The following is a 26,669-nucleotide window of genomic DNA, read 5'->3' on the forward strand; positions in this document are numbered from 1 at the left end:
CGTAGCTTTGGAAAATCAGTGTTTTCTTCTTTTCCTTATTTGCAATCTAAGAATCCGGTTGATGAAATTTTGGAATTAGATCCTTTTGGCAAGAAGCGTGTCTCCATAATATACAGACTGATGCAAAATCTAAAACCTATATATTGGGAGAAAACAAAAAGTACTTGGGAAAGTGATATGAGTGTTGTTCTGTCCGATGAAGAGTGGAAATCCTGTCTGACTCGAATTCATACATCTTCATTATGCATCCGTCATGGCTTAATACAGTTTAAAGTACTTCATCGTCTTCATTATACAAGAGAGAGACTGGCAAAATTTTTTCCTGGAGTAGATCCAGCCTGCCTAAGATGTGGTCACAGCCCAGCCACTGAAGGACATATGCTTTGGTCTTGTCCCTGTCTAGATACTTTTTGGGGAAGCATCTTTCAGGTATTATCACGCATTGGTGGACAAGATCTAGCCCCAGACTTTAGAATTGGTATTTTCGGTATACTGTCCCCACAATATCAGATAAACCGTTTTCAGGCAAACGCTATTGCTTTTGCCACCTTACTTGCTCGTAGGCTACTATTGTTCCACTGGAAATCGGACAAAGCTCCATCATTTTCACAATGGTTAAAGGAGGTGCTTTCTTTTTTACCCTTAGAAAAACTTCGGTACAAAATTTTGCCATCACAACAGAAATTTTCTGATACATGGAAACCCTTTGTTGAATTTGTAAAAATGTTTGATTTTACTATATAACTTAATGTTTATACCTATACCTTTTATCTGTAACCTTTACCTTGTATGTATCTGTGTAAACTCCTGTCTACCTCTTTCTTCTTTTTTTTATTTTATTTGATTTTTTTTTGTTTTTTATTGTTGAGAGCCAAGGGTGGGTGGGGGGTATTTTATTTTTATTTTATTATTTTTTATAACATGTAAATTTCCTACAAAGTTTATTATTATTGTGAAATGAATAAATAAAGTTTTCAAAAAAAAAAAAAAAAAATTAATGGGAGACAAAGAAAACAAGCTGCTGTTCGTGAATAATCCTGTAGATGACCCAGTGACTGTGTCACATGCAGAACATACAGAGTGGAACGTGTTCAGCGAAGAATGATCATGCCAATGTGGCCCCGCCCACACAAAGGCCAGAAGCAGGCCAGGAAGACCCCGAGACCCAGGTGACCAGTAGCCACCCCCAAGCACAGGATCCACCCACCCCTCCCCGGAGCTATGGACCCACCCGGGAGGCAGCGGAGGGGAGCCCCAGCCGAAGTCCCCCGCGGTCAGGGGGAACAGGCCCCAGCGGGCCCAGACCGGCAGGAACCGGCCCCGCCGGGCACCAGCCGCCCAGGGCAGAAAGAGCACAGGCCCCAGGGCCCCAAGAGCCTGAAGGCAACCCCCAACCCCCCGCGGGCAGAGGGTCCAGCCCACACCGATGGAGAGCCAGGATCCCCAGACAGCCGCCAAGCGGAGGCCAGGCCGCACCCCAGTGCACCGGCTGCGCCCCCGGGGCACACGACCCCTCCCCCCCCCCAACACACACACACCCAGGCATACACAAACACCCACACACATACTCTCTCTCACACACACACACACACACACACACACATACGTACCAACTGACTCACGTACTACCTCATCACACCCCCCTACCCCCCTTCCCCCACTCACATACTCCCCGATGCAAACATACACCACATACCACAACACCCCTCACGAGCTCCCTCTCGACACACCTCGACACACACACCCCTTCTCACCCCCAGTTCACTCACTCCCTTATTTATTAGCACACACACCCCATCCCACAAATATCCCCACTACACCTCAAATCACCCCCTCCTCCCTACACACACGCACCCCAACTCACCTTTCTGTCTCCATTCATACACTACCTCCTATATGTGCCCACACCTCCAAACCCGTCCCTCCCCCTCTACACCCCACTTACATACTCCCCCTTTATTCACACACACCCCATTGCACACTCACCCACCCCACTTCCACTCTACCCATACAACAACCCCCCCCCCTCACCTCTACTCTCTTACATTCCATCCACAATTCATTCGCTCCCTCACACCCTCATGTTTCCTTCCCAACATGTCCCGTGTGGGACGCCCCTGGGGGAGCAGAGACCAGTAAGGGACCACTAGGGCCCCCACAGCTACCGCCCACCACCTCCAGCGCCCACCCGCCACCCCCCAGACACAGCCGACCCAGCAACCCCCAGAGCCAGCAGAGTTCTCCCCCCAGTCAGGCCAGCCCAGACCCAGATCTACTGGGCAGCCCTCCCACCCCGCCTGAACCGCACCCCCCAGCAACCCCGCAAATAAGGGGTGTGAGAGGACCCCTTCTCCCCTTCCTCCCTCCCCGCTAATGATTGTGAAGTGTGTGATGTTTGTAATTAAAACTGAGGGGCAGTAATCCCATCATGTTGGGAGAGGGACCGCCTAAGTGGCCCCGCCCACCATACACTGCATGGCCCGCCCCCCAAAAGATGTCCATGAGTTGTCAGTGTGTTTTTTGTGATATGGTGACTAAGTGTAATTAAAATTGGAGTGCTGGTTATCCAGCGTTGGTGTCATCCTGGACATGTTACTGTCAAGGAGAAGATATGCACAAGGGACATGGAACTGTTAGCTGTGAGCTTCCATCCATATTATTTATCCAGAGAGTTTACCTGTGTTATTCTGGTAGCGGTTTATATAATACCTGGTACCGCACCAGACACAGCCTGTGACGTCATCAGCCCCGTCGTTGCTCGGCTACAAACACAGCATCCAAACTCATTCATGGCGATCTCCGGAGACTTCAACAACGTCTCCCTCTCTGCAACTCTACCAACATTCCAGCAGTTTGTCAGCTGCTCCACCAGAGAAAATAAGATGTTGGACTTATTTTATGCAAATATGAATAATGGATCCAGTTGTTCTGCCCTGCCTCCTTTAGGAAGATCTGACCATAATCTGGTTCTTCTCACCTCCACCTACAAGCCCATCGTTCAGCAGCAACCAGTCATCACAAAGACTATCAAAATCTGGTCTGCTGAAGCTGAAGATACTCTTAGAGGAGGCTTTGAGGCTACAGACTGGAACGTCCTCTGTGAACCTCATGGAGACGACATCAACGCCATGACTGAGTGTGTGACAGATTACATAAACTTCTGTGTGGACAGCATCGTCCCAACAAGAACAGTGAGGTGCTTCCCCAATAACAAACCCTGGATCACCAGTGACCTGAAAAAGCTGCTGAACATCAAAAAGAAAGCCTTCAGGGATGGAGACACGGAGTTATTGAGGGCAACACAAAAACAACTTAAAACACAAACTAAGAAGTGCAAGGAGGACTACAGGAAGAAGTTAGAAAGTCAGCTCCAGCAGAATAACCTGAGGGATGTGTGGTCTGGAATGAAGAAGATCACCGGCTTCAAGTTAAAGGGGGACCAGCCTGATGGAGGTCTGGACAGAGCTAATGAGCTGAACATATTCTTCAACAGGTTCAGTTCACCCCCTACCTCCAGCCCAACAGACCACACACCCTCCATAAGCCCACTGCTTTCCTGTCACCCCTCCAATCTGTCACCCTGCAGCTCAGTCATGGACCAGAACACAGCTTCATCTCCCTCCACATCAGGACATCCTGAGACCTCCACCTTGTTTGTCTCCTGCAATCAGGTTAAGAAGCAACTTGAGAAACTGAACCAGAACAAGGCTGCAGGTCCAGATGGTGTCAGTCCCAGAGTTCTCAAGACCTGCTCAAAACAACTATGTCCGATTCTCCAGCACCTTTTCAACACCAGTCTGAGACAAAATAGTGTCCCAGTGCTGTGGAAAACCTCCTGCCTTGTTCCAGTGCCTAAAAAAACACAACCAGCTGAACCAAGTGACTACAGACCAGTTGCCCTCCAGTTATTAGCTACATCCAGTCACCCTCTGAACCGGCATGAAATCCTCAAAAAAAAAAGAGACCTAATTTGAGCTAATACCTATTTGAGAAGAATTTGTACTTAAAAAAAAAAATCAAGATAGCAAGTCAGAGCTACTACATTTTGTTGCCATTAGACGGCGCAATCTAGGAATGGAGTACGAATATGAATATGAGTATGAATACGCCATTAGCTTCTTCTTCTCCACTTTTCTATTGTATGATCTCCTTTTCATATACAGTCTGTGGCTCCTTCTGAGAAGTAACCTTAGAGACAAGACATTCATTGCAATCTGTGAAAAATAAATACTCCACAGAGGCTAAAAAGGATCATTGCCTCTTCGTCCTCCAAGTTCAGCGCTGGCGATGCTGCAGTGCTCAACCAAATGCATGAAGTAAACACTAAAATAGACTGCTGCCCCACTGTAACAAATCTGGTCACATAATTGTTGTTTAATAATTGCTTTTTTGTTATTTTTTTAAGCACTTGAAGGTGAAATATAAAAACATATAAGTTATATTCTGTTATTTTAGGAATTTATTTCCATGGTAAAAGTACATTGAGCTATTAATTTATTTAAATGTTCTGTTATATGACATTTCTTTCAAAAGTACAAGAATTAAGTGAAGAGTTTAATTGTTACTTCAGTGGTTAGAACTGTGGCCTCTCAGCAAGAATCTCACTGGTTCGAGCCTCAGCTGGGGGGAGGTTTGAAGAGTGGCCTTTTTGTGTGGAATTTGCATGTTAGGTGGGTTTTCTCCAGGGACTCAGCCTTTCTAAGTGTTACATAATTGATCAGTCTAAATTTTTACTGGGAATGAACGTGATTGTGACTCTCTGTGTGGCCCTGCGATGGACTGGTGACCTGCCCAGGTTGTCCCTTGCCTCTGGTCCAATGGGTGCTGGGATAGGCCCCAGCTTCCCTGCAACCCTGAATTAACCCTGAAGTAGTAGAAAATGAATGAATGAATTATGGTTTCATATATTGATTATTGACCTCCATGATTTATAATAATCAAAATAGACCATAAAATCCTCACATCCTCTAGACCACTGCTTCCCAAAACTGAGATCTTCACCATGAATAATGTTCTCTGGCTGAGTCCTGTCCTTCAATAAAGCCAAAGGGAAATTAACAACATGTAGGTTTACTTTTATTTCTTAAAATAGGAACAATGTGTGGACAATAATCAAGAACAGAATTTAGTCAGTATGACTCAAGTCCAATTTAAGACAGAAAGTAGGAATCATTCCCAGCAGCCATTGTCTTCATTGTAATACATAGTAATAGATTCTTCTAATTTAGTATTGTTATTATCATTTTAAAACTCTACATCTGGTTTGCAATTTAAATTTAAAAAAAATATTTTAATTTGATTTAACTTCATATTGGGAATGTCACTGAAAGATGATAGTCAGTAAAAACTGTTTTATAAGAGTCATAAGACACATTGTTGTCCAAAATATCTTTCTTCTTCCTTTTTAAAGCTAAGCAAACAACGTAAATAAAACTTACTTTTCATTGATTCACCTCCCTCCCTGTTGGTTTTGGCCGACAGAGGGCAGTCGTTGACACTACTCCATTTACAAGTAGACGAAGAAGACGGTTACCAGGGCAACGCATGTCATCACTAGAAAGCTTTAGTTCTGGCGTAGTTTAATCTTTTTTGCCTTATTAGTGTTTTCTTCTGAGACAGACCACAGCTGGAGCTTTCATCGGTGTGAAACATCCAGGAAAATACAACATAAGTCAAACCTGAGGTATGAATCCGCAGCGCTGTTCGGCAGCTACATGCTAATGCTAACAGACGTCATTCGTAGCGAAGCTAAGTCTGTTAAAACTTATCTAGCTGCCAGAATAAATTGATTTCCCTCTATGATGAGGTTAACATGAACTAGTAGTGTCGATAACAGTCCTGTAAACACCTAGTTCTGATAGTCGCCCAGCCTTTGAGACGTGTTATTTAATGTTAATTTCAGGGTTTGAGTCTGGATGTCTGGGTTGTTCAGGATCAGTTTTCTGTGAGCAGCTGCAGATATGTGACCATATTTACAGGGTTTATAGGCATCTAGACCACATCTGGGTCGTTTTGGATCAGTTTTCTGTGAGCAGCTGCAGATATGTGACCATATTTACAGGGTTTATAGGCATCTAGACCACATCTGGGTCGTTTTGGATCAGTTTTCTGTGAGCAGCTGCAGATATGTGACCATATTTACAGGGTTTATAGGCATCTAGACCACATCTGGGTCGTTTTGGATCAGTTTTCTGTGAGCAGCTGCAGATATGTGACCATATTTACAGGGTTTATAGGCATCTAGACCACATCTGGGTCGTTTTGGATCAGTTTTCTGTGAGCAGCTGCAGATATGTGACCATATTTACAGGGTTTATAGGCATCTAGACCACATCTGGGTTGTTCTGGATCCGTTTTCTGTGAGCAGCTGCAGATACGTGACCATATTTACAGGGTTTATAGGCATCTGGACCACATCTGGGTTGTTTTGGATCAGTTTTCTGTGAGCAGCTGCAGATACGCGACCATATTTACAGGGTTTATAGGCATCTGGACCACATCTGGGTTGTTCTGGATCCGTTTTCTGTGAGCAGCTGCAGATACGTGACCATGTTTACAATGGTTTATAGGCATCTGGACCACATCTAGGTTGTTCTGGATCCGTTTTCTGTGAGCAGCTGCAGATACGTGACCATGTTTACAGGGGTTTATAGGCATCTGGACCACATCTGGGTTGTTCTGGATCAGTTTTCTGTGAGCAGCTGCAGATATGGGACCATGTTTACAAGGGTTTATAGGCATCTGGACCACATCTGGGTTGTTCTGGATCCGTTTTCTGTGAGCAGCTGCAGATATGGGACCATGTTTACAAGGGTTTATAGGCATCTGGACCACATCTGGGTTGTTCTGGATCCGTTTTCTGTGAGCAGCTGCAGATATGGGACCATGTTTACAAGGGTTTATAGGCATCTGGACCACATCTGGGTTGTTCTGGATCCGTTTTCTGTGAGCAGCTGCAGATATGGGACCATGTTTACAAGGGTTTATAGGCATCTGGACCACATCTGGGTTGTTCTGGATCCGTTTTCTGTGAGCAGCTGCAGATACGTGACCATGTTTACAAGGGTTTATAGGCATCTGGACCACATCTGGGTTGTTCTGGATCCGTTTTCTGTGAGCAGCTGCAGATACGTGACCATGTTTACAAGGGTTTATAGGCATCTGGACCACATCTGGGTTGTTCTGGATCCGTTTTCTGTGAGCAGCTGCAGATACGTGACCATGTTTGCAGGGATTTATAGGCATCATGGCGAGCCAGCGGCCTCTCTCCGGCAGACCGATGAGTCGTAGTGGATCTGGAGTTTCTGGTTTAGGAATGGGAAGGCCCCCAACAGCGATCCGACCTCCACCTACCGCTATCCGTGTGGCGACTGGGGTAGGCTGTGGACAAACTGTACATACTGCATCACGTCTTCCTATGTACAGATGATGACTTGTTTATTCTGTATGCAGATGGTTCCAGGTACCAGTGGTCAGCTCGGTATGAGGGGGGCCATCCCCAACCCTGGGGTCCTGTCAGCACCTATCAAAGTGACTGACCGGCCTGTAACCCAGCAGGGCCTCAGTGGGATGAAAACTGGCATGAAAGGTAATCCTTAAGGATGAAAGCTGCATCCTCCTCTCAGATGAAATGTTGTCTTCATGGCTTTCTTCATATTTAACTTGTAGCTCTTAGCCATGGTGCAACGTAAGCACTACAACATCTGAGTGTTTGTTTTCACCCTTCTCCAACCCCTAGGGCCTCAGAGACAGATTCTGGACAAGTCCTACTACCTGGGCCTCCTCAGGTAACACCAACTATACTTTAAGACGTTATTAGAAGCCATCAGAAGTCAATGGGAGTCCCTTTTAGTCTGAGGCGAAGTCAGGAGTATCACAGTCATTTTCACTTTGAATATTGCCGTTTTGCTTTTAGGAGTAAGATCAACGAGCTGACCACAGAAATCAGCAAACTACGCAAAGAGATAGACAACTACAACCAGGAGAATTCCGTGTACCTGTCCTACGAGAAGAGGTGGGTTTTGCTGTAAGCAGGGGAAGCTCTAACAGAAAATGGATAAACTGGCGTAATCCTGATCCCTGGTGTTTCGTGTGCTCTGCAGAGCCGAGGGTCTGGCTGCAGAGATTAAGGAGCTGCAAGGCAAGCTTGCTGACTACAACATGGTTTGTAATCACTTTGTTTTACCATGCATCATAGTTCAGAATCTAAATGGTGTTTAATCAGTGTGTTTAGGTTTAGAATTATACTGATGATGTAAGAAACACGCAAGCAGGTGTAATGTAGTTTAAAATCTGTCTGCTGTGGGTTTTTCTTCTTGTGTCTGCAGCTGGTGGACAAGCTCAACACTAACGTTGAGTTGGAGGAAATGATTAATGACTACAACACAGTAAGTTTTCCTGTAAAAATGACGACACCCCTCATGTGGGCTCACAAGTTTTGTGTAAATATCTGAAAGATTGGAGCTGATTGCTTTTGTGTTTCTTCGCCACCTTCAGCTGAAAGCTCAGAATGACAGCGAGGCACAGAGTATTGACAGCATCTTCACTAGGAAGAGAGAGTGAGTACGATTCAGTTCTGTTTCCTCCCAAACAGCTGAGGTTTATGTTTGCCCACATTTACTATTTAAGTAGATCTAATAGTGTCTGAAAACGTCCATGGCTGCAAACATGACTAAAAAACTCAGGATCCCAAGTTTTAAATCGCAGTTCCTAAGTATGGAGACTCAGAGTCAACCTAGAATATGGAAAACAGGTAGAAGAAGTGGTCCTGCGATGGACTGGCGATCTGTCCAGGGTGTACCCCGCCTTTCTCCCGAACACTGCTGGGATAGGCTCCAGCTTCCCCCCACCCTTCATCAGACTGAGCGGTTAGGATGATGAATGAATGAAAAGGTAGAGGAAGTGTCTGCCAAGGCTCATAAGGAAAGTTAGTTTTCCTCTTAGACCAGCCTCTCTCACACACACACACACACACACACACACCTGTCAATTCAAACAAGTCCACAAACAGAAATATAATTATTTACAAAGTGTTTTATTTTCACTATGCTTGCTGCTTCTTGGGGCTTCTGGCATTCGCTGCCTCTAACCATCCTCTTCCATCTGGCTTGTATTCAGTAGTTGCTACGCTTCTTTCACATGGCTGTCAGTCAGACCTGATCGATGCTTTCATTTCACGTGTTTCAGGGTAAAAAACAGACTTGCAGACGAATGTTGACCCAAATATTTACAGTATCTTCAATGCAGCCTGTTTGACATTGAGGTATTTTTCCATTGGTGCATTTTTCCAGAACTCGATGGGTCGTTCCCTTAAAGCAGGTTTCAGATGGTCGTCCACAAAGATCATCTCTAACTCTGCTGCGACTAGTGGGGCTTCCAAACAGTCCGTCTCTGCATCAGATGGGTCAACGAGGAACGTAATCTGTAACTTTTCCAGTTGTCGGTCATGGAGCCGTGTCACAAAGCTTCCATGCAGGTTAACAGCCAGTATATTCTGCCTCTCTGCGTATTCAACATGGCGCCCGTTGGTTTCAGCAGAGTAGGAAAATACGTTGAATATGCACATTGAACAACTTCAGTTTGTTGACTAACACTTTGCACCAGATCAGGCAGCATGTTAAACTCACCCTGCAGGCTTCAGTCTGTCAAGTCACACATAAAGCTCAGGATCGTTCTTCTCTGCCACGAACAGTTTCACGGCATCCAGCGGTTCAGAGAGAGTAGCTGGCCTGTAGACGGCCGTCTGAGTGCAGCGGCAGCACACCTGGAAGCCCTCGCTCCAGCTCAGCCATGAGATCCTTGAACTGCCTGTGGTGAAGCGCATGTGTGGATGATGTTGCTGATTTCCATCGCAGGCTTCAGGACGTCTAAATTCAGTGATTTAGACACGAGTTGCTCCCTGTGGACGGTGCAGTGGAAATACCAACACTGGGGAATGTTTGGACAGCTTTGCACAGCGCCACAAGCCCGTTAACAGGTCTAATCATGACGGATCGGATCGTTTCATCATCGTTTCTTTCACATGTATCCCACGGGTTCTGTCTTTTACCGACACAAAGAGTTCCTCTTCGATCACACAGTCGTTGGGCACAGACCGTGCACACACTGCCAGCTGAGGTTTGGGTTGTGTCACAACCCTCGTCCAAAGCAACACTAAAATACTCACATGCTTGAAGCTCAGAGTGCCGTGTTGATGTCTGATACTCTGTGTCCAACAGCGTCACTGAGGCATTTTTTAACCAACTCCCTTCATTGTGTGGCTTTTTAGCAGGGTACAACGTTCCAGTTGTGAAGTTCTGTCCCTGTAGGAAATTCCTGCTGGATGTTAGCATGGAGTTAGCTGAGCTACTGCTGAACATGTCAAGCTTTGAAATGGCAAAACGTCCTGCGTTCATCTTTATATTTTCACTTTGCTGTGCATTTTTTACAACTTGTCTACTCCCTGCTGGAAAACTTTATTGAAGTCAAACAAATCGAACAGGCACATAAAAACCAACTTCGATATGAACGTAAGGAGCTGCATGCGGTTGGCCACGACTGTCTGAGACTGATAAACACAAAACTCTTTGTTGAAAGTATGAATCAGCTACGCTTACTTATTAACACCCAAAAATAAAAGACTGAGCAGAGAAACAGAGGTGAGACAGACATGAAAAATAATATATTCATTCATTAATTATCCTAACCGCTCAATCCAATTCAGGGTTGCGGGGAAGTTGGAGCCTATCCCAGCTGTCTCTGGGCGAGAGGCAGGGTACACCCTGGACAGCTCGCCAGTCCATCACAGGGCAAAAATAATATAAAAAAGCCCAAATAAATGGATGAAAACAAACATGAACTGCTGTTTCCAGAAATATCCAGCATCCTTTACAATGCAGTGATGATGGATTAAGTGGTGAAGTAAAACCTCCTGGCCTGTCTGAAAGCTGGTCAGTGGTGTTGTTACCCAGGAGTGTTAAAGGCTGAAGGACCTGGGAGCGAACCAAAGCCATGCAGGAATCCAGACTGGTGAGGAGGGCACCGAGGAAACGCTGAAGATCAGCCAGAGGGAACTGCAGAAGAGATTCAGAGCCGTGAGGCTGCTGGTATATCCAGGTAGATGCAGAGACGGGGATTCTCATGCTCATAAGGAGAAAACCTCCAGGACAAAACAGAAGAGCCACAAGATAAGAAGCAGGAATTCTGCTGCAGGCAGGGGTCTGAAAACAGCAGCGGACAGCAGGGCAGCTGACAACCTGGCAGACAGGACGGCAACAAGCTGCTCCTTTTATACAACAGGTGGAGAACAGGAAACCTGTAGTCTGGTAGGAAGAGGGAACCTGCTCACACCGAACAGCCAACCAACCAGCAGCCAGGACAGTCAGCACACATCCTGCATCTCCAAATAAAACACATCATCATGCAAAAGTCAGGTATGAATGAACCAGCTGCTCCTTGTTGGAGCCTCCTCCTGACAAGAGACCTCATTCCACAGGTAGATCTTGGAGTTGCAGGTAACTTGCGTGATGTTGTTTATGGTGCTTTAATGTGCAGCAGCACAGAGTTATAGGAAGACCAGCAATGAAATCTGCATCGACTGTGTTATTGAATGAATAAAATGCTCTTTTTCTCTCTGAGCAAAGTTATAATGTCAGGACACAATCTGCAGGAAATAATCAAATGTTCTGGAAGCTACAAACTTATTTTATAATTGAGTTTTAATGAACTAAAGAAGAGAAAAGGACAGAAACAGTGACACTGTCGGCAGCCGTGAGAGCCCCGCTGAGTGTTGGTAGGATGGGTCCTTCTCTCAGATACAAAGAGTTGATCAGTCCGATTTAAGAACACATGATGATTCTGTCACTCCAGTCTTTAAGGTTGCTTGTATGGTTCTGAATAAACCTGAAGTATGTTTCAAACACATTAAACCCTGTCAACAGCACATGCATGCATCTGTTGGTACAATGCTGCACATTTACGCTGGTTTCCACCGTTGATGGTAGGACCGTGCAGCTCATCAGGAAAGAGAATCTCCACGGTGAATGACCCGGCTAGGTACGCTCAGAGGGAACAGATTTTTCTCTAAGCACGTTGACTGACCCAGTTTCTCCGTGTTCTTTGCTTCTTTACGGTCCTGCCTGAAGGTCGCCTCCCGCTTGCTCCTCGTCCTGTTTGATATATGGATCCTCAAAGTACCCATCCTCCTCCTCTTCCTCCTCTGTCTGACCATGCTGAGCCTTGAAAGTGACCGTCCCATGGGTAGAGTGTTGGAAGGCTGTGGACACGAAGTCGTCCTCGCCCCAGTCCTCTTCGCGGTCCAGCCGCCGGTGTCTGTAGTTGTGAAAGCGTTTGTACCAGGAAGGCCCCTTGACGGCTAATACGATGAGTATGGAGGTGGTGAGAGCCAAAGCTGCCACACATGCTGTGAACTTCCAGGTGTTTCCCAGCACAGGAGTCTGGTCTGGTCACAGGATGGAGCAAAGTTGGAGCAAAATGGTTTAGTCGCTTACGTTCCATTAACTCATTTAGATAAAGCTGTGCTTGAAAGTTTGTGAACATTTGAGGTTTTGTTTCATTTCTCCTCGAACCATTAACATGAAAAAGATTGTCCAGTTCGGACATGGGAAAAGTCGGTTTTCCAGGGCTGCTGTCCTGCAGTGTGAGACGTTTCTACCTGAGTCAGATTAATGGGTCCATTTGATTGGACCGCATTTATCAACAAGTTGTTGAGAAGGGCCTTTTAATTTGAATCAGGTTTTACTTTGGTATAAGATGCAAGGCTGGAACAGCAGCCAGACTGGTCAAGAAGCTATTACAGTGGTAAAAGCAGGTTTTAAATTCCTACCAGCAAGTTTACACCGGTAAAAGCAGGTTCAGAAGTGATAAAAAGTACGTTTTAATGTGGTAAAAGCAAGTTTTATAGTAGTGGTGAAAGCTGGTTTAGCGGTGGTCAAAGTAGGATTTAAAGTGGTAAAAGCAGGCCTATAAGTTAAATAATAAAGTTTTTCTTTCATTTCGTAGCTGAGTGTGAAATAAAAGTGTACGGAAATATGTTTCTGTACCTCTACCAGCTCTTTTAGACATTTTTCCTTGTCTGTCTTTTAGTTTACTAAACTGCTTGTTTTTTATTAAAAATTCATAAAGGAAGGAAAAAGATAAAAAAAACAGGATCTTCATCCTCAGCAGCCATCGTGGGTCCGACCACGGTACCTACAAGTACTGACCGCCTGATAGAGATAATGTTCCACAGTTGTCTGGAAATGCAGACCATTCAGATTAGCAGGGAGTGGAAGGAGAAATCCTGGAAATGTGTCCAAATATGAAACGATCCCCAGCAAACATCTCTGGTCCTCTGTAGATGAAGTGGATCTCTGCTGCTCGAAGATCTGGTCTTTTCTCCAAGACCAGATCCCTAAGCAGAGAATATCCAGCTGTAGGTCTGGCGTGAGCGATCCAATGACGTCTAATGGCGAAGTTGCAGAGTACAACGAGTCTAATAACCAGCTGTGTTGGTATTTTTACTTGTTGGAGCAGGAGACTGCAGAATGTTGATGTCAGAAACTTTCAAGCACTGCTGCATCTACAGGAGAATGTGTGTATCCATCGTACCTGTGCTCTTGTTGTCCTGACTGGACGGCAGTGTGGCGGTTGAACGCTGGGTCTGCTCCGTGCAGGTGGCTGCTGCTTGTTGTGGTTCGGTGGGTGCTGACGGGGAACACAGCGGTGCCGCCTCCAGAAGATTGTTGCCCCTTAGCTCATGTGGAGACACACAGACCATTTGTGGACCCCCTGTACAGTCAGACATCATGCAGTTTAAAATACATCCTGGTGCATCTGAGAAGACTCACAAAGTTCTCTTTAAATGATTTTAACGGAGTTTACTTTGGTGCATTTCTGTACGAATGTTACCGAAAGTAATGTTAGCGGTTCTCATGCTGGAGATGGTGTTCTGCAGAGGACAGGAACAGTTCCACGGGTTCTCCTGGAGGTTCAGTATCTGATGGGACCAGACACAGGAAGATCACATGCTCTGTAGCAGATGGGACTCTTCCAGATGAGATACCAGTAAGCAGAGTGTACAGAAGCCAGGTGATGCTCGATGCAAGGCTGGAGCAGCAGCAACACATCCTTCATCAGGAAGAATCGGTTGTTTCAGAGCTGTGGGCAGTTTACCTGCAGGTTTGTCAGGCCTGTGATGAGCTGTGTGGGGAGGTTAGTCAGCTCATTGTGAGATAGGTCCACCTTGTTGAGGAAAACCAGTCCAGAGAAGGCCTGGTGATCCAGCCTGCAACAACACGCGCACTAGAAGAATCATTCACATTCCAAATTGTCTTTCTGTTTGGTATGGGATACAACACTTTTATTTACGCTTTTACCTGCTGATGTTGTTCTGAGCCAGAGACAGCACTCTGAGGTATGGTAGTCCAGAGAAGCACTTGGCTGGTACGGTCCTGATCCGGTTACCGCCCAAGTGGAGTTCTTCCAGTGAAGGATAGCTGGCAAGGGCGTGTTGGTCGGTCTCATTCAGGGTAATCATGTTCTCCTCCATCACCAGCGTGGTGACAGTGGCATTGTTGTCATTAGGAGGGACAACTTGTAAAAGCTTGTTTGTTAGGTTTTTCACCTGCTGATGGATAAATGGACGGTTTACGCAGGAATCCCACAAGCAGCAAAAACCTCAGTTGAGGTGTGAAAACCTCCAGCACTTCCATACCTGCTTTTCCACAACCTCAGCTGTAGCTCCGACGCCTGCCGTCAACCACAGCAGGAGCACAGGCGTCCAGCTCCGTCCCATCATCCCACTCTGCCGGAGTAAACTGACTTTCTCACATAGCAGTCACAGAGCGTGGACAGAAACAAGTCAAATAAGATATTTCTATAGTTAGTATTGCAGTTAATATTGTCTCAGTCATTTTCATATTTACCAAACTCGTTCAGTGGGTCGGACCAGACATTCTGACTGGTTTGGCTGCTCAGTCTCTGGTTTAATCTTTACTGGGGGAAACTTTTTGTGACTATAATTTGATTAAAAATGAGTGGAGGTGAAGCTGTCTGACTGTTCTCTATCAGGTGGTGTGGGCCTCTCATTGCTGAGATGACAAGCCCCGGGGGTCCCAGGACAAGTCTAAGGGGTACCAGAAAAGCCCCAGTGGTCCCAGGACAAGCCCCAGTAGAACCAGGACAAGCCTCAGGGGTACCAGGACAAGCCTCAGGGGTCCCAGGACAAGCTCCAGTAGTACCAGGACAAGCCTCAGGGGTCCCAGGACAAGCCCCAGTAGTACCAGGACAAGCCTCAGGGGTACCAGGACAAGCCTCAGGGGTCCCAGGACAAGCCCCAGTAGTACCAGGACAAGCCTCAGGGGTACCAGGACAAGCCTCAGGGGTACCAGGGCAAGCCTCAGGAGTACCAGGACAAGCCTCAGGAGTACCAGGACAAGCCCCAGTAGTACCAGGACAAGCCACAGGGATACCAGGACAAGCCCCAGTAGTACCAGGACAAGCCTCAGGGGTACCAGGACAAGCCTCAGGGGTACCAGGGCAAGCCCCAGTAGTACCAGGACAAGCCCCAGTAGTACCAGGACAAGCCTCAGGGGTACCAGGGCAAGCCCCAGTAGTACCAGGACAAGCCCCAGTAGTACCAGGACAAGCCTCAGGGGTACCAGGGCAAGCCCCAGTAGTACCAGGACAAGCCTCAGGAGTACCAGGACAAGCCTCAGGGGTACCAGGACAAGCCCCAGTAGTACCAGGACAAGCCTCAGGGGTACCAGGACAAGCCCCAGTAGTACCAGGACAAGCCTCAGGGGTACCAGGACAAGCCCCAGTAGTACCAGGACAAGCCTCAGGGGTACCAGGACAAGCCTCAGGGGTACCAGGGCAAGCCCCAGTAGTACCAGGACAAGCCCCAGTAGTACCAGGACAAGCCTCAGGGGTACCAGGGCAAGCCCCAGTAGTACCAGGACAAGCCTCAGGAGTACCAGGACAAGCCTCAGGGGTACCAGGGCAAGCCCCAGTAGTACCAGGACAAGCCTCAGGAGTACCAGGACAAGCCTCAGGGGTTCCAGGACAAGCCCCAGGGGTCCCAGGACAAGCCTCAGGAGTACCAGGACAAGCCTCAGGGGTTCCAGGACAAGCCCCAGGGGTCCCAGGACAAGCCCCAGTAGTTCCAGGACAAGCCCCAGGGGTACCAGGACAAGCCTCAGGGGTACCAGGACAAGCCCCAGGGGTTCCAGGACAAGCCCCAGTAGTTCCAGGACAAGCCTCAGGGGTACCAGGACAAGCCCCAGTAGTTCCAGGACAAGCCCCAGGGGTTCCAGGACAAGCCCCAAGAGTACCAGGACCCCTTCTCTTCATCGCTTGACTCCTCCCTCATTCAGTATCTACTTCCACCACTCAGCGAAGGACACCCAGCAAACCGAACTCCACATTTCCAGCCTTCTATCTCATGTCATCCCAGGATTTTCCTTTTCAAATCAAACTTCCTGAGCCTCGCTGCATCATCATCCTCACCCAAAGCCACAATTTCCCTATTACCTGACATCCTGGTCAGCTCACTGCTCGTCTGTTTCCATAGCAACAACATCACCTGCTCTTCTTCCTTCCACCTTTGCACAGTCCGGTCTCTTCGAGCGTTGATCATGGTAACTCCCTCCTCTTCAACCCCCTCAGCAGTCCCTCCATGAACTGGTACATGACTGGGTGTATCCCAACGAGTCCCCATCACTTCACCCCGCACCCTGCAGCAGCTCCACTGAGTGCTGAAATTCGGGCAAACCTCTTTTAACCCCTTCTATCTATTGCGGTAGTTTCTCACCAGCATTAGTCCAGTCCAGACGGTCTGGAACTAGTCGCATGGCGAGCACTGGACATAAAAATCTGCTTTAAGTGAAACTGTCAGAAGAGTTGTGATGATTTCATCTAGAACATCGGCAGCACCGCTAGACGGCCTATTTTCCTCAGATCACTGATGAGAACAGAAACTTCAAAGAAGCTAAAATTCAGAAGAAAAGCTAAACTTCCTGCCTGAAACGTCTACACCGGCTCCATCCGAGGCTTATTTAGCTGATCCTACCCCTGATTGGACTGATCTGAGTATTAAAGCAGCATTTACCTGAATGTCTGGATGAGCTGAGGTGAACGTTTTGTCCCCATAGGCAGCCAGCACAGCAAATGACCCTTGTTCCCTGTACAATCTGAAGGCATTTATGATCTGCCAGCAGTCCTCCTCACCTTCCCTTGTCTTTGGTTAAACATAAACCCGAATACAGTAAGTAATACTGATTTTAACCAGCACTAAAATGTAACAAGTAGGATTTACTACAGGTGGATTTTCCAGAGACAAACTGAAGGACGCTGGTTTTAGACACTTCTAGACTAGTTTTGCACAGCAGGCATCGTCCTCATTGCACAACAGCTAGATAAGTGATGTCCTGTAACCTCTCTGCTCGGTCTGTGTCCTGATGTGAAAACCCACATCTGGTCCTCTCTGGTGTCGGCGTGAAGAAAGTCGCTGCTGTGTTTGTCTGCAGGCGGGAGGAGGCCGTCAGGGCCATAGAGGAGGACATCAGGAGGGAATGGAGAGTCGCTGATGAGGTCATCCAGGCAATGCCGACTGCTAAGCAGGAGAAGTACTTCACCATGACAACGGCCAATGAGGAGCTGCTGCAGGTAGAACCGCAGAGCAAAAACATGCAATGAATCATTTACTTCTCCTCACCTGTTGGTTTTTCTTCAGGAGCTAGCTGTCTTCCAGGAGGAGCTGGACGTCCTGGTAACCAAGAAGGAGGGATATGAAGCGGTGAGTGTCGGGTAGCATGGCGAGCTGTGTGGGACACGGAGGTCATGTTCTACGTCTCCTGTCCTGAGAAACTGACAGGTCATGTTCTACGTCTCCTGTCCTGAGAAACTGACAGGTCATGTTCTACGTCTCCTGTCCTGAGAAACTGACAGGTCATGTTCTACGTCTCCTGTCCTGAGAAACTGACAGGTCATGTTCTACGTCTCCTGTCCTGAGATACTGACAGGTCATGTTCTACGTCTCCTGTCCTGAGAAACTGACAGGTCATGTTCTACGTCTCCTGTCCTGCAGATACTGACAGGTCATGTTCTACGTCTCCTGTCCTGCAGATACTGACAGGTCATGTTCTATGTCTCCTGTCCTGCAGATACTGACAGGTCATGTTCTACGTCTCCTGTCCTGCAGATACTGACAGGTCATGTTCTACGTCTCCTGTCCTGAGATACTGACAGGTCATGTTCTACGTCTCCTGTCCTGAGAAACTGACAGGTCATGTTCTACGTCTCCTGTCCTGCAGATACTGACATGTCATGTTCTACGTCTCCTGTCCTGAGAAACTGACAGGTCATGTTCTACGTCTCCTGTCCTGCAGAAACTGACAGGTCATGTTCTACGTCTCCTGTCCTGCAGATACTGACAGATCATGTTCTACGTCTCCTGTCCTGAGAAACTGACAGGTCATGTTCTACGTCTCCTGTCCTTAGAAACTGACAGGTCATGTTCTACGTCTCCTGTCCTGAGATACTGACAGGTCATGTTCTACGTCTCCTGTCCTGCAGATACTGACAGATCATGTTCTACGTCTCCTGTCCTGAGATACTGACAGGTCATGTTCTAAGTCTCCTGTCCTGAGAAACTGACAGGTCATGTTCTACGTCTCCTGTCCTGAGAAACTGACAGGTCATGTTCTACGTCTGCTGTCCTGCAGATACTGACAGATCATGTTCTACGTCTCCTGTCCTGCAGATACTGACAGGTCATGTTCTACGTCTCCTGTCCTGAGAAACTGACAGGTCATGTTCTACGTCTCCTGTCCTGCAGATACTGACAGGTCATGTTCTATGTCTCCTGTCCTGAGAAACTGACAGGTCATGTTCTACGTCTCCTGTCCTGAGAAACTGACAGGTCATGTTCTACATCTCCTGTCCTTAGAAACTGACAGGTCATGTTCTACGTCTCCTGTCCTGAGAAACTGACAGGTCATGTTCTACGTCTCCTGTCCTTAGAAACTGAAAGGTCATGTTCTACTCCTGCAGATACTGACAGGTCATGTTCTATGTCTCCTGTCCTTAGAAACTGACAGGTCATGTTCTACGTCTCCTGTCCTGCAGATACTGACAGGTCATGTTCTACGTCTCCTGTCCTGCAGATACTGACAGGTCATGTTCTACGTCTCCTGTCCTGAGAAACTGACAGGTCATGTTCTACGTCTCCTGTCCTGAGAAACTGACAGGTCATGTTCTACGTCTCCTGTCCTGAGAAACTGACAGGCCATGTTCTACGTCTCCTGTCCTGAGAAACTTACAGGTCATGTTCTACGTCTCCTGTCCTGCAGATACTGACAAGTCATGTTCTACGTCTCCTGTCCTGAGAAACTGACAGGTCATGTTCTACGTCTCCTGTCCTGAGAAACTGACAGGTCATGTTCTACGTCTCCTGTCCTGCAGATACTGACAGGTCATGTTCTGTGTCTCCTGTCCTGAGAAACTGACAGGTCATGTTCTACGTCTCCTGTCCTGCAGATACTGACAAGTCATGTTCTACGTCTCCTGTCCTGAGAAACTGACAGGTCATGTTCTACGTCTCCTGTCCTGCAGATACTGACAGGTCATGTTCTACGTCTCCTGTCCTGAGAAACTGACAGGTCTTGTTCTACGTCTCCTGTCCTGCAGATACTGACAGGTCATGTTCTACGTCTCCTGTCCTGCAGAAACTGACAGGTCATGTTCTACGTCTCCTGTCCTGCAGATAATGACAGGTCATGTTCTACGTCTCCTGTCCTGCAGATACTGACAGGTCATGTTCTACGTCTCCTGTCCTGAGAAACTGACAGGTCTTGTTCTACGTCTCCTGTCCTGCAGATACTGACAGGTCATGTTCTACGTCTCCTGTCCTGCAGATACTGACAGGTCATGTTCTACGTCTCCTGTCCTGAGAAACTGACAGGTCTTGTTCTACGTCTCCTGTCCTGCAGATACTGACAGGTCATGTTCTACGTCTCCTGTCCTGCAGATACTGACAGGTCATGTTCTACGTCTCCTGTCCTGCAGATACTGACATGTCATGTTCTACGTCTCCTGTCCTGTAGAAACTGACAGGTCATGTTCTACGTCTCCTGTCCTGAGAAACTGACAGGTCATGTTCTACGTCTCCTGTCCTGAGAAACTGACAGGTCATGTTCTACGTCTCCTGTCCTTAGAAACTGACAGGTCATGTTCTACGTCTCCTGTCCTGCAGATACTGACAGGTCATGTTCTACGTCTCCTGTGCTGCAGATACTGACAGGTCATGTTCTACGTCTCCTGTCCTGAGAAACTTGACGGGTCATGTTCTACGTCTCCTGTCCTGCAGATACTGACAGGTCATGTTCTACGTCTCCTGTCCTGCAGATACTGACAGGTCATGTTCTACGTCTCCTGTCCTGCAGATACTGACAGGTCATGTTCTACGTCTCCTGTCCTGCAGATACTGACAGGTCATGTTCTACGTCTCCTGTCCTGAGAAACTGACAGGTCATGTTCTACGTCTCCTGTCCTGAGAAACTGACAGGTCATGTTCTACGTCTCCTGTCCTGAGAAACTGACAGGTCATGTTCTACGTCTCCTGTCCTGCAGATACTGACAGGTCATGTTCTACGTCTCCTGTCCTGCAGATACTGACAGGTCATGTTCTACGTCTCCTGTCCTGCAGATACTGACAGGTCATGTTCTACGTCTCCTGTCCTGCAGATACTGACAGGTCATGTTCTACGTCTCCTGTCCTGCAGATACTGACAGGTCATGTTCTACGTCTCCTGTCCTGCAGATACTGACAGGTCATGTTCTACGTCTCCTGTCCTGCAGAAACTGACAGGTCATGTTCTACGTCTCCTGTCCTGCAGATACTGACAGGTCATGTTCTACGTCTCCTGTCCTGCAGATACTGACAGGTCATGTTTTATGTCTCCTGTCCTCAGATACTGACAGGTCATGTTCTATGTCTCCTGTCCTGAGAAACTGACAGGTCATGTTCTACGTCTCCTGTCCTGAGAAACTGACAGGTCATGTTCTACGTCTCCTGTCCTGCAGATACTGACAGGTCATGTTCTACGTCTCCTGTCCTGAGAAACTGACAGGTCATGTTCTACGTCTCCTGTCCTGCAGATACTGACAGGTCATGTTCTATGTCTCCTGTCCTGAGAAACTGACAGGCCATGTTCTACGTCTCCTGTCCTCAGATACTGACAGGTCATGTTCTATGTCTCCTGTCCTGAGATACTGACATGTCATGTTCTACGTCTCCTGTCCTGAGAAACTGACAGGTCATGTTCTACGTCTCCTGTCCTCAGATACTGACAGGTCATGTTCTATGTCTCCTGTCCTGAGAAACTGACAGGCCATGTTCTACGTCTCCTGTCCTCAGATACTGACAGGTCATGTTCTATGTCTCCTGTCCTGAGAAACTGACAGGCCATGTTCTGCGTCTCCTGTCCTGAGAAACTGACAGGTCATGTTCTACGTCTCCTGTCCTCAGATACTGACAGGTCATGTTCTACGTCTCCTGTCCTGCAGATACTGACAGGTCATGTTTTATGTCTCCTGTCCTCAGATACTGACAGGTCATGTTCTATGTCTCCTGTCCTGAGAAACTGACAGGTCATGTTCTACGTCTCCTGTCCTGAGAAACTGACAGGTCATGTTCTATGTCTCCTGTCCTGAGAAACTGACAGGCCATGTTCTACGTCTCCTGTCCTGAGAAACTGACAGGTCATGTTCTACGTCTCCTGTCCTGCAGATACTGATAGGTCACATTCTACGTCTCATGTCCTTAGAAACTGACAGGTCATGTTCTACGTCTCCTGTCCTTTGAAACTGACAGGTCATGTTCTACGTCTCCTGTCCTGCAGATACTGACAGGTCATGTTCTATGTCTCCTGTCCTTAGAAACTGACAGGTCATGTTCTATGTCTCCTGTCCTGCAGATACTGACAGGTCATGTTCTATGTCTCCTGTCCTGCAGATACTGACAGGTCATGTTCTACGTCTCCTGTCCTGCAGATACTGACAGGTCATGTTCTATGTCTCCTGTCCTGCAGATTCTGACAGGTCATGTTCTACGTCTCCTGTCCTGATAAACTGACAGGTCATGTTCTACGTCTCCTGTCCTGAGAAACTGACAGGTCATGTTCTATGTCTCCTGTCCTGCAGATACTGACAGGTCATGTTCTATGTCTCCTGTCCTGAGATACTGACAGGTCATGTTCTACGTCTCCTGTCCTGATAAACTGACAGGTCATGTTCTACGTCTCCTGTCCTGAGAAACTGACAGGTCATGTTCTACGTCTCCTGTCCTCAGATACTGACAGGTCATGTTCTATGTCTCCTGTCCTGAGAAACTGACAGGCCATGTTCTACGTCTCCTGTCCTGAGAAACTGACAGGTCATGTTCTACGTCTCCTGTCCTGCAGATACTGATAGGTCACATTCTACGTCTCATGTCCTTAGAAACTGACAGGTCATGTTCTACGTCTCCTGTCCTTTGAAACTGACAGGTCATGTTCTACGTCTCCTGTCCTGCAGATACTGACAGGTCATGTTCTATGTCTCCTGTCCTTAGAAACTGACAGGTCATGTTCTATGTCTCCTGTCCTGCAGATACTGACAGGTCATGTTCTATGTCTCCTGTCCTGCAGATACTGACAGGTCATGTTCTATGTCTCCTGTCCTGCAGATACTGACAGGTCATGTTCTATGTCTCCTGTCCTGCAGATACTGACAGGTCATGTTCTACGTCTCCTGTCCTGATAAACTGACAGGTCATGTTCTACGTCTCCTGTCCTGCAGATACTGACAGGTCATGTTCTACGTCTCCTGTCCTGCAGATACTGACAGGTCATGTTCTACGTCTCCTGTCCTGCAGAAACTGACAGGTCATGTTCTACGTCTCCTGTCCTGCAGATACTGACAGGTCATGTTCTACGTCTCCTGTCCTGCAGATACTGACAGGTCATGTTCTACGTCTCCTGTCCTGCAGAAACTGACAGGTCATGTTCTACGTCTCCTGTCCTGCAGATACTGACAGGTCATGTTCTACGTCTCCTGTCCTGCAGATACTGACACGTCATGTTCTACGTCTCCTGTCCTGCAGATACTGACAGGTCATGTTCTACGTCTCCTGTCCTCAGATACTGACAGGTCATGTTCTATGTCTCCTGTCCTGAGAAACTGACAGGTCATGTTCTACGTCTCCTGTCCTTAGAAACTGACAGGTCATGTTCTACGTCTCCTGTCCTGAGAAACTGACAGGTCATGTTCTACGTCTCCTGTCCTGCAGATACTGACAGGTCATGTTCTACGTCTCCTGTCCTGCAGATACTGACAGGTCATGTTCTACGTCTCCTGTCCTGATAAACTGACAGGTCATGTTCTACGTCTCCTGTCCTGCAGATACTGACAGGTCATGTTCTACGTCTCCTGTCCTGAGAAACTGACAGGTCATGTTCTACGTCTCCTGTCCTGCAGATACTGACAGGTCATGTTCTACGTCTCCTGTCCTGCAGATACTGACAGGTCATGTTCTACGTCTCCTGTCCTGCAGAAACTGACACGTCATGTTCTACGTCTCTTGTCCTGCAGATACTGACAGGTCATGTTCTACGTCTCCTGTCCTCAGATACTGACAGGTCATGTTCTATGTCTCCTGTCCTGAGAAACTGACAGGTCATGTTCTACGTCTCCTGTCCTTAGAAACTGACAGGTCATGTTCTACGTCTCCTGTCCTGAGAAACTGACAGGTCATGTTCTACGTCTCCTGTCCTGCAGATACTGACAGGTCATGTTCTATGTCTCCTGTCCTGAGAAACTGACAGGTCATGTTCTACGTCTCCTGTCCTGAGAAACTGACAGGTCTTGTTCTACGTCTCCTGTCCTGCAGATACTGACAGGTCATGTTCTACGTCTCCTGTCCTGCAGATACTGACAGGTCATGTTCTACGTCTCCTGTCCTGCAGATACTGACATGTCATGTTCTACGTCTCCTGTCCTGCAGAAACTGACAGGTCATGTTCTATGTCTCCTGTGCTGCAGATACTGACAGGTCATGTTCTACGTCTCCTGTCCTGAGAAACTGACAGGTCATGTTCTACGTCTCCTGTCCTGAGAAACTGACAGGTCATGTTCTACGTCTCCTGTCCTTAGAAACTGACAGGTCATGTTCTATGTCTCCTGTCCTGCAGATACTGACAGGTCATGTTCTACGTCTCCTGTCCTGCAGATACTGACAGGTCATGTTCTATGTCTCCTGTCCTGCAGATTCTGACAGGTCATGTTCTACGTCTCCTGTCCTGATAAACTGACAGGTCATGTTCTACGTCTCCTGTCCTGAGAAACTGACAGGTCATGTTCTATGTCTCCTGTCCTGCAGATACTGACAGGTCATGTTCTATGTCTCCTGTCCTGAGATACTGACAGGTCATGTTCTACGTCTCCTGTCCTGATAAACTGACAGGTCATGTTCTACGTCTCCTGTCCTGAGAAACTGACAGGTCATGTTCTACGTCTCCTGTCCTCAGATACTGACAGGTCATGTTCTATGTCTCCTGTCCTGAGAAACTGACAGGCCATGTTCTACGTCTCCTGTCCTGAGAAACTGACAGGTCATGTTCTACGTCTCCTGTCCTGCAGATACTGATAGGTCACATTCTACGTCTCATGTCCTTAGAAACTGACAGGTCATGTTCTACGTCTCCTGTCCTTTGAAACTGACAGGTCATGTTCTACGTCTCCTGTCCTGCAGATACTGACAGGTCATGTTCTATGTCTCCTGTCCTTAGAAACTGACAGGTCATGTTCTATGTCTCCTGTCCTGCAGATACTGACAGGTCATGTTCTATGTCTCCTGTCCTGCAGATACTGACAGGTCATGTTCTATGTCTCCTGTCCTGCAGATACTGACAGGTCATGTTCTATGTCTCCTGTCCTGCAGATACTGACAGGTCATGTTCTACGTCTCCTGTCCTGATAAACTGACAGGTCATGTTCTACGTCTCCTGTCCTGCAGATACTGACAGGTCATGTTCTACGTCTCCTGTCCTGCAGAAACTGACAGGTCATGTTCTACGTCTCCTGTCCTGCAGATACTGACAGGTCATGTTCTACGTCTCCTGTCCTGCAGATACTGACAGGTCATGTTCTACGTCTCCTTTCCTGCAGAAACTGACAGGTCATGTTCTACGTCTCCTGTCCTGCAGATACTGACAGGTCATGTTCTACGTCTCCTGTCCTGCAGATACTGACACGTCATGTTCTACGTCTCCTGTCCTGCAGATACTGACAGGTCATGTTCTACGTCTCCTTTCCTCAGATACTGACAGGTCATGTTCTATGTCTCCTGTCCTGAGAAACTGACAGGTCATGTTCTACGTCTCCTGTCCTTAGAAACTGACAGGTCATGTTCTACGTCTCCTGTCCTGAGAAACTGACAGGTCATGTTCTACGTCTCCTGTCCTGCAGATACTGACAGGTCATGTTCTACGTCTCCTGTCCTGCAGATACTGACAGGTCATGTTCTACGTCTCCTGTCCTGATAAACTGACAGGTCATGTTCTACGTCTCCTGTCCTGCAGATACTGACAGGTCATGTTCTACGTCTCCTGTCCTGAGAAACTGACAGGTCATGTTCTACGTCTCCTGTCCTGCAGATACTGACAGGTCATGTTCTACGTCTCCTGTCCTGCAGATACTGACAGGTCATGTTCTACGTCTCCTGTCCTGCAGAAACTGACACGTCATGTTCTACGTCTCCTGTCCTGCAGATACTGACAGGTCATGTTCTACGTCTCCTGTCCTCAGATACTGACAGGTCATGTTCTATGTCTCCTGTCCTGAGAAACTGACAGGTCATGTTCTACGTCTCCTGTCCTTAGAAACTGACAGGTCATGTTCTACGTCTCCTGTCCTGAGAAACTGACAGGTCATGTTCTACGTCTCCTGTCCTGCAGATACTGACAGGTCATGTTCTATGTCTCCTGTCCTGAGAAACTGACAGGTCATGTTCTACGTCTCCTGTCCTGAGAAACTGACAGGTCTTGTTCTACGTCTCCTGTCCTGCAGATACTGACAGGTCATGTTCTACGTCTCCTGTCCTGCAGATACTGACAGGTCATGTTCTACGTCTCCTGTCCTGCAGATACTGACATGTCATGTTCTACGTCTCCTGTCCTGCAGAAACTGACAGGTCATGTTCTATGTCTCCTGTGCTGCAGATACTGACAGGTCATGTTCTACGTCTCCTGTCCTGAGAAACTGACAGGTCATGTTCTACGTCTCCTGTCCTGAGAAACTGACAGGTCATGTTCTACGTCTCCTGTCCTTAGAAACTGACAGGTCATGTTCTACGTCTCCTGTCCTGCAGATACTGACAGGTCATGTTCTACGTCTCCTGTGCTGCAGATACTGACAGGTCATGTTCTACGTCTCCTGTCCTGAGAAACTTGATGGGTCATGTTCTACGTCTCCTGTCCTCAGATACTGACAGGTCATGTTCTACGTCTCCTGTCCTGCAGATACTGACAGGTCATGTTCTACGTCTCCTGTCCTGAGAAACTGACAGGTCTTGTTCTACGTCTCCTGTCCTGCAGATACTGACAGGTCATGTTCTACGTCTCCTGTCCTGCAGAAACTGACAGGTCATGTTCTAC

General features: G+C 47.4%; 2 protein-coding genes across 2 annotated transcripts in view; one reads left to right on the top strand and one right to left on the bottom strand.

Annotated features, from left to right (window-relative positions):
* Nucleotides 1–5,527: 5,527 nt before the first annotated feature.
* ift74 (intraflagellar transport 74) overlaps nucleotides 5,528–26,669 on the top strand; it is a 113,916-nt gene continuing 92,774 nt past the window's right edge. Inside the window, exons 1-10 of the mRNA XM_079259552.1 lie at nucleotides 5,528–5,683; nucleotides 7,232–7,375; nucleotides 7,453–7,588; nucleotides 7,739–7,787; nucleotides 7,916–8,014; nucleotides 8,103–8,163; nucleotides 8,328–8,387; nucleotides 8,497–8,558; nucleotides 17,505–17,643; nucleotides 17,711–17,773. Coding sequence (XP_079115678.1) covers nucleotides 7,247–7,375; nucleotides 7,453–7,588; nucleotides 7,739–7,787; nucleotides 7,916–8,014; nucleotides 8,103–8,163; nucleotides 8,328–8,387; nucleotides 8,497–8,558; nucleotides 17,505–17,643; nucleotides 17,711–17,773 — 798 coding nt within the window. The 5' untranslated portion in view covers nucleotides 5,528–5,683; nucleotides 7,232–7,246. The remainder of the gene's footprint in view (nucleotides 5,684–7,231; nucleotides 7,376–7,452; nucleotides 7,589–7,738; nucleotides 7,788–7,915; nucleotides 8,015–8,102; nucleotides 8,164–8,327; nucleotides 8,388–8,496; nucleotides 8,559–17,504; nucleotides 17,644–17,710; nucleotides 17,774–26,669) is intronic.
* Nucleotides 12,105–14,776, bottom strand: LOC306770672 (leucine-rich repeat-containing protein 19-like; the record flags this gene model as incomplete). Its single annotated transcript, XM_079259569.1, has 6 exons — nucleotides 12,105–12,439; nucleotides 13,588–13,767; nucleotides 13,888–13,975; nucleotides 14,152–14,263; nucleotides 14,355–14,602; nucleotides 14,693–14,776. The coding sequence occupies 6 exons, from the start codon at nucleotides 14,774–14,776 to the stop codon at nucleotides 12,105–12,107; spliced, it is 1,047 nt and encodes a 348-aa protein (XP_079115695.1).

This window comes from Telmatherina bonti (assembly GCF_933228915.1).
Source record: "Telmatherina bonti genome assembly, chromosome: 20".
NCBI lineage: Eukaryota > Metazoa > Chordata > Actinopteri > Atheriniformes > Telmatherinidae > Telmatherina > Telmatherina bonti.